At 34.9% G+C, this 13,395-nt stretch overlaps 1 protein-coding gene across 2 annotated transcripts in view; it reads right to left on the bottom strand.

The window, feature by feature from the left end:
• The window catches only part of LOC136032979 (hippocampus abundant transcript 1 protein-like), a 68,056-nt gene extending 65,490 nt beyond the window's left edge, over nucleotides 1-2,566 (bottom strand). For both annotated transcript variants that reach the window (XM_065713487.1, XM_065713488.1), the window contains exon 1: nucleotides 2,421-2,566. In XM_065713487.1, coding sequence (XP_065569559.1) covers nucleotides 2,421-2,510 — 90 coding nt within the window. In that variant the 5' untranslated portion in view covers nucleotides 2,511-2,566. The remainder of the gene's footprint in view (nucleotides 1-2,420) is intronic.
• Between the last annotated feature and the right edge of the window lie 10,829 nt (nucleotides 2,567-13,395).

Here is a 13,395-nt window from a genome sequence, read left to right as displayed (position 1 = left end):
ATGCTAAAAAAAAAAAAATGAAGGTGCTAAGTGTATAATGTAAGTAATGCTATAGCTACTACTACAACTATTGCTACTACTAAAGCAAAGGTTATATGACAGTTGATAGAACTGACTTACCAATAAAGTGAATATACCACTCAATGCCTTTTTTTATGTTCTTTATGAATATAATAATCACTTCTACTGAAAATTCAAATTTAAGCACTTTTTGACCTAACCCAACCTTATTATAAATAATTTTAGCCCTGAGAAAATGTAGCATTATTTTCTTGAAAACAGGCAATAACTGATACTTTTATATAAAATTTGTCATTTTTAAGAGCTCAAAAAGTGCTTGAATTTGAATTTGCAGCAGAAGCAATTATCATATTCATAAAGAACATAAAAAAAGGCATCAAGTGGTATGTTCACTTTATTAGTAAGTCAGTTATATGAACCATCATAATTTTACTGCAAAGGGTAGTAAGGTGAAAATTTTAAGGAGTGTTTTGGTTGTTATGGCACTTGGTATTGACCAAGTGACATATAGCAATTGCAAATTCTGTTGGTCCTGGTTTTGCTACTTTAGGCACTTCCAGGTAAGCTAGGACAATGAAATTTGGCAGGCGTATCAGGGACCAGACCAGATTAAATTAGAAATAGCTGTTTTCCTGGTTTGACCATCTGGAGGGAGTGGGGACCAGTTAATTCAGAAAAAATGAAGTAATTTTAACTTACAAATGGTTGATCAGATCTTAATGAAATTTGATGTTTGGAAGGATATTGCGTCTCAAAGCTCTTATTTTAAATCCCAATCAGATCTGGTGATATTGGGGGGGTGGGGGTGGGAGGGGGAAACATAAAATCTTGGAAAACACTTAGAGTAGAGGGATTGGGATGAAACTTGGTGGTAAAAATAAGCACAAGTCCTAGAAACATGATGGACATAACTGGAATGGATCTGCTCTGTTTGGGGGGGGGGGGGGTTAATTCTGAAAAATTAGAAAAAATGAGGTATTTTTAACTTACAAATGGGTGATTGGATCTTCATGAAACTTCATATTTAGAAGGATCTCATAACTTAGGTCTCTTATTTTAAATCTCAACTGGATCCAGCATGTCTCAGAGCTCTTATTTCAAATCCTGACCAGATATGTTGACATTGGGGGGAGTTGGAGGGGGAAATCAGAAATCTTGGGAAATGCTTAGAGTGGAGGAATTGGGATGAAACTTGGTGGATAGAATAAACAAATGTTGTAGATACATGATTGATGTAACCATACTGGATTTGCTCTCTTTGGGGGAGTTGGGGGAGGGGTTCATTACTTTGGCAAGTTTGGTGCTTCTGGACATGCTAGGATGATGAAAATTGGTAGGCATGTCAGGGAGCTGCACAAATTGACTTGATAAAGTTGTTTTCCCAAATTTGACCATACAGGGGGCTAAAGAGAGAGGAAAAATTAGAAAAAATGAGGTATTTAGGCCTATAACTTACAAGTAAGTGATTGGATCTTAATGAATTTTGATATTTAGAAGGATATCATGACTCAGAGCTCTTATTTTAAGTCCCAACCAGCATTAAGCCTGCTATTTTTCTTTTTAAATCAATCTATTAATTTTTAAAATTTTGTTAGATCTCATACCATATGAGCTCTTGGCTCTTCTGGCCTCATCACAAGTGCCATATGAGCTCTTAGCTCTTGTTAATGACCTAAATCTGTGTAGGCTATTAAGCTATAAAGTAAGATTTGTTTTCTTAATGTTTCCTTCTCAACAGTCAGTAAACTAGACTTGGGCTATGCCTATTGTTTTACTGTATTTGTAACCAGAAAAATCTAAAGCTTACTTTTTTATAGTTTTAAATAAACAAATTGAACCAATAGTGATGGACAGAGAACCAGAAAAACAAGAGTAATGGATGGCAGAATGCATGGAGAAATAAGATAATTTGGGCTATATATTTGCACTTAAAGGGTGAGAGGGTAAAGTATAGGAGAGCTGCAGTAAAAACATGTGAGCTGTAGGTATTCTTCATATTATGAAGCAAGAATTATTTTCTTAACATGTTTCTTTCCCAATTGCCTCTAATCTACACCTTTACCATCAATGACAGAAATTTCCATTTTAAATACTGAAGCCAATGAAAGAAAACTTGAATACTCAAATTTAAGGTATAATGTTTATGTCAGAATTTGGATAAGTTAAGCCTAGGAATAAGTATAGATATATACCAGTAATCTATACAATCTTACAAGGCATAAGAATGGAAAAAGATAAAGGTAGCAGCTTGGCAATGGTCTAGCTATACTTTACCAAAAAATAATCTTAATCAATCATTTTGGGCAGTTCCACTCTAGGCCCTATTGCTAAAAAAAAAATATTTCACAGGCTAATAAAACTGACAAAATTAGCAAGGTTATGAACATATTCGAACGTACAGTCATTATTTTCTCTTTCACTCCCAGCTTCCTATTCCTAACAGCTAATCCGTTGGTAGTCTTTCTCATGCCACGGAACGAACTAGGCATTTCCAAAAACAGATCCACTTTCCAACCATTATAATCCCAAGGTTTTTGATAATGAAAATGAGGCAAAAGTGCCATCTAACATTATATTAAGTTCAAAAACTAGAGAGCTCTAGCTACCTTTTCCAGTCTCCTGCAGAGGGAAATTCAAAATATCATGGATTTTTGTGCAAACCAGTTTCACAGGCACCCTAAAACTACTGGTGTCGTATGCAAAAGAGGTATTCGACCTTAATGATGAAATTGTAACTCCCAGAAACTTCGATCAATGTTAACGAATTCAGAGGTTATATCGACTGAAGGATTCATTGCAACAGCTCGTAAAATTAAGTAGCTGGCCGGCTAAATCCATTTGTTATGTTGATTGAACTATTTATAAACGTCACATACTTCTGAAAATAGACGAGGATTGAAAAACTAACAATTTTGCACAAGCCATCCATATAAGGGTACAGAGCATGCAATTCTTAATAGCTTTGTATTATAAAGGCATTGGTATCATTTCTTTACACAATTTTTCTTAAATTGTTGCTTAAAGTTAATAGTCTTCGGGATATCGTTTACCTTGCATAGGAGTGAAATGCAAGTATAGGCAATGCTATTGCTACTAGAATGTCCATGAAAGAAAGATTTTAATCAGCTGAACTTTTAATGAGCTATAAAGTTCTTATGCACAGATGATTGCGATAATCAATATGAACACTCTAAAGCGTAATTTCAGCATTCGAGAACACGTATCTAAACGGTCTGAAAGTATGCGCTTGTACACTACAGGGAGAGCCAGATAATTTTGTTTTATTTCATTCACTTCATTTTTAATTGTAACAAAAAGTGGCAAAAGCTTACGGACAAAGAAATATAGAAAAAACCTCTAAATTTTGGAATAAAGATATTATCAAAACACAAGTCCATTATGCAAAAAAAAAAATCAACCAGGGATCGATGACCAGCCATAAACATTATTGTGTCGCTTTGAGACTTATTAACAACCATTTTGTTTGCGAGGCACCATGAGCCAACATTATGGATAGCCCTAAGGAAAAGCAGTTAGCTTTGAATATAGATAAATCGGTATTTATGATGTTTAGGAGTAGCGAGAAAATAGGGAGCTAAGGATTTAGCTATAGAGGGGAGGAAATAAAAATAGTTGAAGATTTGAATTTTATAGGAATTAAGTTAATGGCTAATGGAAAATGGAAGGGGCATATAGAGGATGTGGTAATTAAATGGAACAGGCTAATGGGAATACTCCTTAGAAGTGGTATTAAATAATTAGGCCTCAATGATATTAACCTGCAGAAGAGAATTTTTGAGGGAAGACTGGTTACAGCAGCACATTATGGATCATAATTGTGGGGGGTGTGAGAAAGGAGTCGGGTTAGAAAGAATTCAGTTTAGGTACTTTAAGAGACTGTTAAATTTAAATGATAGGTTTAACGGTCTAGTAGTAAGAGAAGATTTAGGCTTACTCTTAAGAATAAGAGACTAGTACAAATGGCTAAGTTTTGGGAAAGGATAACATCATTGAATGAGGATAGATTAGTTAAGGTAGTATACAGAAAAATGATAAATGATAACAGGAAAGATTAATGGCCAAATCAAACAAGGAAAATATTAGATACTTGTGGAATTTGAAACCAGGGGGTAGGCACAGGAGGAGAAGTGGGATCCGTGACAAAAGTGGTAAAGATTGTACTGCAGGAGCAGAAGATCCAGTTATTGCAGGCTGGTCGGACCACGGCAGCCTCTCTAGATGTGCGTGTGGATGTCAAGGAGGCATGGGAGAAGAATATTATTTTAAAGTGGGACTTCAGGAGGAGGATATAAGGTGGGTCATTTCAATAAGGGGTCATTTTGTGCCTTTTGGTGAAAGAAGTAAGTATTTGGGGAGTTTTAGGTCACGGAGGGGACGGTATTTTTGTCCAATGTGCGGAGAAAACTAGGACTTAGAGCACTTTATGCGCAATTGTATGGAGTTGAAGGATTTGAGGGTAGAAAATTTTAGGATTGCTTAAATGGAAAATATTGGATAGTCGGAATTTAAAAAGTAAGTTTAAAGTAGATGTTAAGAATGTGGGGAGGTACACGCTTGTAGCCATGCAGCACAGAGAGATTTTTGGAGGGTGGAGCATGGGCGGGACAAGAAAATAATGTTGAAAGCTATTTTATATGATGTGCTTGAAGCATTTTCTTTTCTCTTTTTTGTAGCCATGATCGACGTACCTTTAAAGCATTTAAAATAAATTGATCATGTCTGCGACATTTTGTGTAATTATGTTAGATTTATGGTATTATGTGCCTTTTTGCTTTTGTTTCCTTTTTGCAATAGATATGCTTTTTCATTATTTTTCTTATATACCCTGTTATGTGAGTTAGTATCATGTGGTCTTATTTTGTATTATTTGTTGTTTTTCCCCATGGCCCAAAGTGGCTTTTGTAGCAACAAATATCTATCTATCTATCTATCTATCTATTTATCTATCAAGGTTTCGTCTTATGAACTAAGTTGCATCAATTAGAGCGTACTCCGTAGAGAATCCAGCTCAAAAGCCAAACTGAGAGCCGGAGAATACGGGGCTCCCGTCCTCACACGTAATCGCCTGAAATAAACATACAAGTCTATGATACATCAACTTTTCAAAATTTTTTGAGAAGACAGGCCCTAGAGAAATAGGCTTATAATCAAACAGTTCGTGGTAACGAACTGTAGTAAGGAGCGACCCGGCTCAATAGTAACCAAAACTCTAAAAAATTGAATTTTGATATCAATAGCTACATCAAAAGAATCGCATTTCAATGCTGATTTTAAATATATAAGTTTCATCAAGTTTAGTCTTACCCATCAAAAGTTCCAGGAAAATTTGCCTTATTTAAGAAAATAGGGAGAAACACCCCCTAAAAGTCGTAGAATCTTAACGAAAATGACACCATCAGATTTAGCGTATCAGAGAACCCTACTGTAGAAGTTTCAAGCTCCTATCTACAAAAATGTGGAATTTTGTATTTTTTGCCGGAAGACAAATCACGGGTGCGTGTTTATTTGTTTGTTTGTTTGTTTTTTTTTTTTTTCTTTTTCCCAGGGGTCATCGTATCGACCAAGTGGTCCTAGAATGTCGCAAGAGGGCTCATTCTAACGGAAATGAAAAGTTCTAGTGCCCTTTTTAAGTGACCAAAAAAATTAGAGGGCATCTAGACCCCCTCCCACGCTCATTTTTACCCAAAGTCAACGAATCAAAATTTTGAGATAGCCATTTTGTTCAACATAGTCGAAAACCATAATAACTATGTCTTTGGGGATGACTTACTCCCCCACAATCCCTGGGGGAGGGGCTGCAAGTTACAAACTTTGACCAGTGTTTACATATAGTAATGGTTATTGGGAAGTGTACAGACGTTTTCAGGAGGATTTTATTTTGTTTGGGGGTGGGGCTGAGGGGAGGGGACTTCGTTGGTGGATCTTTTCTTGGAGGAATCTGTCATGGGGGAAGAAAAATTCAATGAAAAGGGCGCAGGATTTTCTAGCATTACTATAAGAAAACAATGAAAAATAAACATGAAAACGTTTTTTCAAACGAAAGGAATGAGTAGCATTGAAACTTAAAACGAACAGAGATTATTACGCATATGAGGGGTTCTAAAAATACTTTAGCATAAAGAGCGAGGTATTTAGGAGAAGATAAATACCTCGCTCTTTATGCTAAAGTATTTTTAATAATTTCAACTATTTATTCTTTATTCTTTTTTTTTATTCTACGGCCTTTCTGATTCAGGGGTCATTCTTAAAGAATTGGGACAAAACTTACGATTTAGTGTAAAGAGCGGGGTATTAACAAGGGTACAAACCCCCTCGTATACATAATAAAAATATAAGATTATGAAAGTTTGTTATGTACGTTAATTCTTAAGTTACGTATATTTTTTACTAATAAAAACATTCGTTAAAAATTAAAAGTTCTAGTTGTATTTTTAAGTAACCGAAAAATTGGAGGGCAACCAGACCTCCTTCTCCACCCCTTATTTCTCAAAATCGTCTGATTGAAACTAAGAGAAAGCCATTTAGCCAAAAAAGGAATTAATATGCAAATTTCATTTTAATAATTTATGTGTGGAGAGCCAAAATCAAACATGCATTAATTCAAAAACGTTCAGAAATTACATAAAAAAAACTAGTTTTTTTAACTGAAAGTAAGGAGCGACATTAAAACTTAAAACGAACAGAAATTACTCCGTATATGAAATGGGCTGTCCCCTCCGCAATCCCTCGCTCTTTACGCTAAAGTTTGACTCTTTGCCACAATTCTGCTTTTTAAAACAAATAAAAGCTTTAGCGTAAAAAGCGAGGGATTGCGGAGGGGACAACCCACATCATATACGGAGTAATTTCTGTTCGTTTTAAGTTTTAATGTCGCTCCTTACTTTCAGTTAAAAAAACTAGTTTTTTTTATGTAATTTGATATCTGAGATGGGTTATCCTTCTCAGGAAAGCCACGACTCTTAATTTTATAAGCTTCTGGAATACAACAAGAAGAGAATGATACGTTGAATAAATGCGACTGTGACAGAGATATCTTTGAAGCTACTTATTTCACAACAAAGCAACACAATGCACTTGTATCCTCAATCATCGAATAATTAAAACAAGAAATTACACTATGAACTTCTTCCGGAGAGCAAGTAATTACGAATAAAGATTCCACAACATATTTATTATTATTATTATTTTTTTTGGTTCTTGGGTTTTAGACCAAGGAACTGCGTATCGAAGGAGCTGTCGTAGAAAGTTCAAAAGGGCTCGTTCTATTGGAAATTGGAAGGTCAAGTGCCCTTTTAAATAGTCAAAAGTAATTGAACGGCAACTAACACCCCTCCCACGTTCACCATTTCTCCAAAAACATTCAATCAAAATTTTGAGATAGCGATTTTGTTCTATGTGGTTGAAAGGTACAGAGATTATGGCAATGGGGATCATATGATAAGGCCTTTGGGTGGACCGAATGCCCCCAGAGTCAGGGTGTGACGGTTGTGAGTTATGCCCCAAGGGCATATAAGGTTTTTGTGGCAGGGTTGGTCGTGTGAACTTAAGAAGAGGCTGATTTGATTTGAAATGTATAGTTGTAGTTCCCTTTTAAAAGTCATACATGATGGAGAGCAGCTAGCCATCCTCCCTGACGTCCTCTTTTCCCAAAATACATTTAATTGAAGTTGAGATACAGCCATTTTGTTACAAGTAGCCCAAAAACCACATAACAATGTCTTTAGAGTGGACACAATCCCCCAGATCCCACGGACAAGGGTTGTAAGTTATGCCCAGAGCACATAAGGTTTTTATGCAACGGGTAATTGCATAAACTTTGGATCGGATGGATCTCATTTGATTGAGAGTCGCAAGTTTTGCTACCCTTTTTAAGAGTCAAAAGTGGATGGAGGGAAGTCAGCGCCCCTCCCCCCCACCAAGCCTATCATTCCCAAAAACATATCTGATCGAAATTTTAAGAGAGCTATTTTGTTAAGTATTATTTAAAGATCAAGTATTGGGGTTGTCAACCCCCCCCCCACAGTCTTAAGGACAAGGGCTGTAAGTTAGGAAATTCGTTCGTAGTTTACACATAATATGTGTCATTGAGAAACGTATGTATGTTTGAACTTTAATTTCCAAGAATACGAAGGGTATTCAGGTGAGCCTCTCATGGAATTTTTAGGGGAATGTTTAACTAAATCAAACACGTTAAGTGTATATTGCATCCTATCAATGCCACTACAACTACAACCACCACTACTACTACACTACTCCAAAGAAAAGTTGGAACTAAATCACAAGACGCTATGCACATGCACGTTAATATGCGATCATCAGAATCTTGCTATATGCAGTAATACGCACTTTAGAGTACTTGGAACGATAGTAAACATTTACCGATTAAACTTTATCAAACAAATAAAACAAAATTTAATCATTTGACAAGTGGCCGTTCAGGAAGAAACTAAGCTCTGAAAACTAGCCCATTTTATTTTAAAACTAAATGCTGCTTTAAAATAAATCAAAAGGCATTGTAGTTACGGTTATCAATAAGACACCTCATCAATATATCGAGAACGACTGGGGGTATTAAGTTGAAACTTTTGAGGATGCTACTGTTATTACTTCCACTTTTATAGTTTAAATAAATAAAATACTGTAAGTGTATCTTGGTTGTCAAAGAGTACAGATAGAATTTTTTGGGAAAGTTATAGTTTTATTTTTTAGGTCAATTTTAAAAACTATGAAATTAAATTAGAAAATACTGTTTCTGTCAGGATTAAAAATTGCTGAAAAGTTTTTCAAACATACAAATAGCAGCCCATACTATGGATTCTTATGGAAAAAAACTGGAAAGATATAAAATAGTATTTCTTCCATGAAAAAGACTATGTCAATAAAAAATGAGCAGAAATTAATTTAACAACTTTTTCCTCAAAACAAGCTTTTCAAAGAAAAGCTAAGAAATCCATTAAGAAGAAATAAAGTTAAATAAACTTTCAAGCATAAACTACCAAACATCACAAACAATAAATAAATGAAATTCAAAACGAACAGAAATTACAATAAATAGCCAAGTCAAACTCAAAACCAGCAAATTAAAACATGGTTAGGGCTGACAACTCCCATGCCTTCTCAAGACTAAAAACACACACTGCGATTTACTAAAAAAAAAACATGTTTGAAATGTTTTCACTTTTCTTACTTTCACAAATAAAAATTATCAAAACTTTGAGGAATAAATATCAGTATATGTCAATTAAACTGACAATCCACGGTCTTTTGCAAACTGCTAGTGACTCCGGAACATCATACAAAGCTGCATAAGGGATCATTTGAAAGATAATTGCTACGTCTAATCGCTTTTTTAATTAAGAAAACATAGTATTTAAAATCAGGTTTTTGACAAGATATTGCATCATCATATATAATTGATGAATGAACCATAATTGTACATTACAACCATAAATGACATTAAAAAGAAAAAAAAACAATGGCGTGACTTACAACTTGGGAATGTTTTTTACCATAATATTTATATAAACATTTCAGGTATCTCTAAATTATGATGCATATTCAATTCAATTCAATTTATTTCTGAGCCTTCAGCAAAACAAAAGAGGGTTGTAGCCCTAGTAACAGAGTAAGACGAAAAAAAATAAAACGAAAAAATAAACAACAAACAAAAAGAGAGATTACAATCAACAAACACAAGCATAACTACATACTATACGAAGAGGGAAGACCACTGGTGGTTGAGTTTTCTAACGGATGATTTGAAATCTTTCACACTTTTATCAATAATGTTTGCAGGCAGAAGCAATTCAAATTTCTGTACCAGAGAAGAATTGCTGGTTCAAGGAGACAGATGCAGCAGATACTTGGCGAATTTAAAATAGATTTGGTCAATATTTTTTTTTTATTTGAATCAGAAAAAAATTTACAAATGGGGACATAGCAAGAACATGGGGCACAGTTAGACTGTTGTAAAGTTTGGAAAGGTGAAACCGACTAAGATCTGTGAAATTAGATGCAAGCGAAGCATGTGCAATTCGAATCTTTTTAACGAGGTTTTGAATTACAAGCTTAATGGTTTCTTTAATACTTCTTCCAATGGCCATACCAAGATAAATAGGGCTATTAGAAAGCGGAATAAATGTTTCAGAAAGTTCAAGTTGCATGTCAGAGTTACCTTTAAGATTGAAAGCGATTGCTACAGTTTTATCGACATTAAAATTCAGACCGATTTGCTGATATTGATGCTGGAGTTTAGGAAAAGTTCTCTTACTTCCCAAAAAGGTGCGACTTAGATTCAAAATATCATCAGCGTAGGTAAATAAAGAAACATCGATTCCACCATAAATACACGTGCACTCAACAGAGCATTGAGCAGCAGAGCTATTAAAAAGAGCAGGGGAAGTTAAACCACCCTGTCTGACACCCTTAAATGTACTGGAAAGATCCGAACCCCCTTTTATTTTAGCCTTAAGATGACTATACATATATCGGAGACAATTAATATCAGAAGAATCAACCCCTATAGCTTCTGACGAAATCTAGGCAAATATACACGAATCGAATGCTCTAGCTATGTCAAGTGCGTAAAGAACAAGGAAATCACCAGATCCTTCCACATCAGCTCGAACATTAAAAAGGGCATGAAGAGCATGCTCCGGACTTGATTCTTTCTGGAAACCAAACTAATGCAGAGGGGCATAACCCTTACGAGAAATTTCACTGAGAATAATAGACTAAAAAAATTTGAACGAGGTACATGAAACGGTTAGAGGGCGGTATGATTGATAATATTCAAGATCTCTTGTTCCCTTTTGGGAATAGGAGTGATCTGGCTAATGAAAAACTGTTGTGGCACCATACCTGAAGAAATTGACATTCGAAACAATAGTGAGAGGGTGCTGCACAAGCAAATCATTAGCATTTTCAAAATGTTTAGCAGAGACCCGATCAACATCAGCGGATGTTTTTTTCTTGATCTTTCTTAAAGCGCACTTTTCATAAGAAGGAGTAATTGAGTAGGTAGACCGCTGGAATTTAGCCAAGATACTGCCAAGCTCTTTTTAAAATTTAATTTCAGTTGACGGATCAACAAAACATATATAACTTTTGTTTTGTAAATTGTTTCTTTAATTACAAAAGCGATTAGATTTAGCAATCATCTTTAAAATGATCCCTTAAGCAGCTCAATATGATGTTCCTGAGCCACTAGCAGTAGAGATAATAACGCAAAAAAAGACACTTCAGTGCCACTCGTACAAAAAAGGTGATTTTTCTTATGGTACAAACCCGTGGATAGCAAGTTTCATGCACGAGGTTTTCGGCCATGGTAATTCTAACAGTTTAATTCTTATTTCGATCCGATTCTGTTTTAAAATATTTAATTTTGGGCTAATATTGGCTGAGATACGGTCTTTTACTAGGTTGCAGCTAAGGCTGCAACCATAATCCAAACTAAAACACAGCCGATCGTTTTTTTTCCTGTGTGTGATACATTTTCAAATAAACACTGAGTTTCATATTTGCTATACACCTTTTTGGCATAGAAATTCCGAGTAGTAGTAGAAGTAGTAATTCATTATCTAAAAAAAGTAACAGAGACAAAATCAATTGGTAGCACACCAAATGCGTCTCTTGCAAGGGTATGCTACTAACAAAAAAGAGCAAAAATAGAAGAGAAAAAAAATTACAAAAACAAAGAACAAAATAACTAAGAATTTTTAAAACGGGTGAAACCGTAAAAAAATAAAAAGGGGTGAAACCGTATACGAAAAAAAATTACAAAAATAGTTCATACATAATAAAACAACATAATATCATGATCCCGAAGTAAGAAAAAACCTATAAAAAATTATTATCAATTTTAATTCCATCTATGTCAGTCTGTTTCGAAGGTATACTTACCAAGCAATCCCATACGCAGTTCAGATTTAAATTGACTAATGGGTAATTCCATGGTGCTTGGAACAAGCTTATTCCACAGCTTAGTCCCTCTGTAAATAACTGAAAAAGCAGTCGTACTTGTAACTAGGCGAGGAACCTCAATATCTCTAGTCGTCTGAGTTCTGTGACAATGAACGTCGGACGTTTTCCCGAAATATTCATGTAAACCATTCTAGAACGTACCCATAATAATACTTGTACATAAAAACCAATGTATAAAAATCACGCAATCCAGCTGCAGCCAGTATATTAATTATGCTATACATTGACCTGACCAAACACCGGTCCCCTATTCCACAATATGATCTAATGGCATTATTCTGCAGTACGCGTATTTGGTGAAGTATTGAGGAAAAAGTACCAAACTAGATTGAAGAACAATACAAAATATACGGATGTATCAGAGAAAAATGTAATATCTGTGAAACATATGAAAGAAAAAAGTGTTTTAATTTACAGATAATCCCTAAATCCCGCGACAGTATTTTACTTATAGATTTTACGTAGTACTTAAATGATTAATTTTCATCAATAATAATCCCAAGGTACTTAACGGAGCTGGACCACTTAACAATTCCCTTCGGTGAGGCTATTTCCGTAATCCAAGAATAATAATTTCGAGACCGTGAAAAAATAACAAAATTTGACTTATTTATATTTGGGTCAAGCCGGTTTACCTTCAACCAAAGACATGTCATAGTCATTGCTGCATTAGTTGTAGAGGTAAGTTGTTCAGTTGAAGGAACACACATCAATATTGCATCATCAGCAAATAAGGGTGTAGTGAACCTGGACCCAGAAAGTGCAGGATCGACTAAATCTCTAATTCTAGAAGTAATTGCAACAGTATTTGGCAGATTATTCATAAAAATCAAAAAAAGAGTAGGACCTAACACAGACTCCTGGGGGACGCCACATTTAACAAGACTTCTGTTGAAGAAAATCCATTAATGTGAACGTACTACTCTCTATTTTGGAGATAATCACAAGGCAAAACCAAAATAGCCCCTCTTAGTCCATAGAATAGTGATTAAGACAGCAATAGTATTTGATGGTCAACAGTGTCAAATACCTTAATCAAATCTAGAAACAAACCAGCTACTTTAAGCTTATTATAAAGAGCTCCATTAATTAACGAAGTTATATATAATAATGTCATCTCTGTATTTCTCACCTTCCTGAGACCAAATTGAACTGGATTTAACAGTTTATGCAGTTCCAAATGATCATATGTTCTAGTGTTAATACAATTTTCTAGAACACGAGAAATAACAGGTAAGACCGAATTAGGCCGATGATTTCCAAAATTGTTCTTATTACCGCCTTTAAAAATAGGAATTATCTTAGCAACCTTCAAGCAATCAGGAAATGTTCCCTGTTTCAAACTTACATAAATAAGGGAAGTAAGAACAT

The sequence above is a fragment of the Artemia franciscana genome, chromosome 11, assembly GCF_032884065.1.
Source record: "Artemia franciscana chromosome 11, ASM3288406v1, whole genome shotgun sequence".
Taxonomy (NCBI): Eukaryota; Metazoa; Arthropoda; class Branchiopoda; order Anostraca; family Artemiidae; genus Artemia; species Artemia franciscana.
The sequence above is the reverse complement of the archived record's forward strand: the minus strand, read 5'-3'. Positions and strand labels throughout refer to the sequence as shown.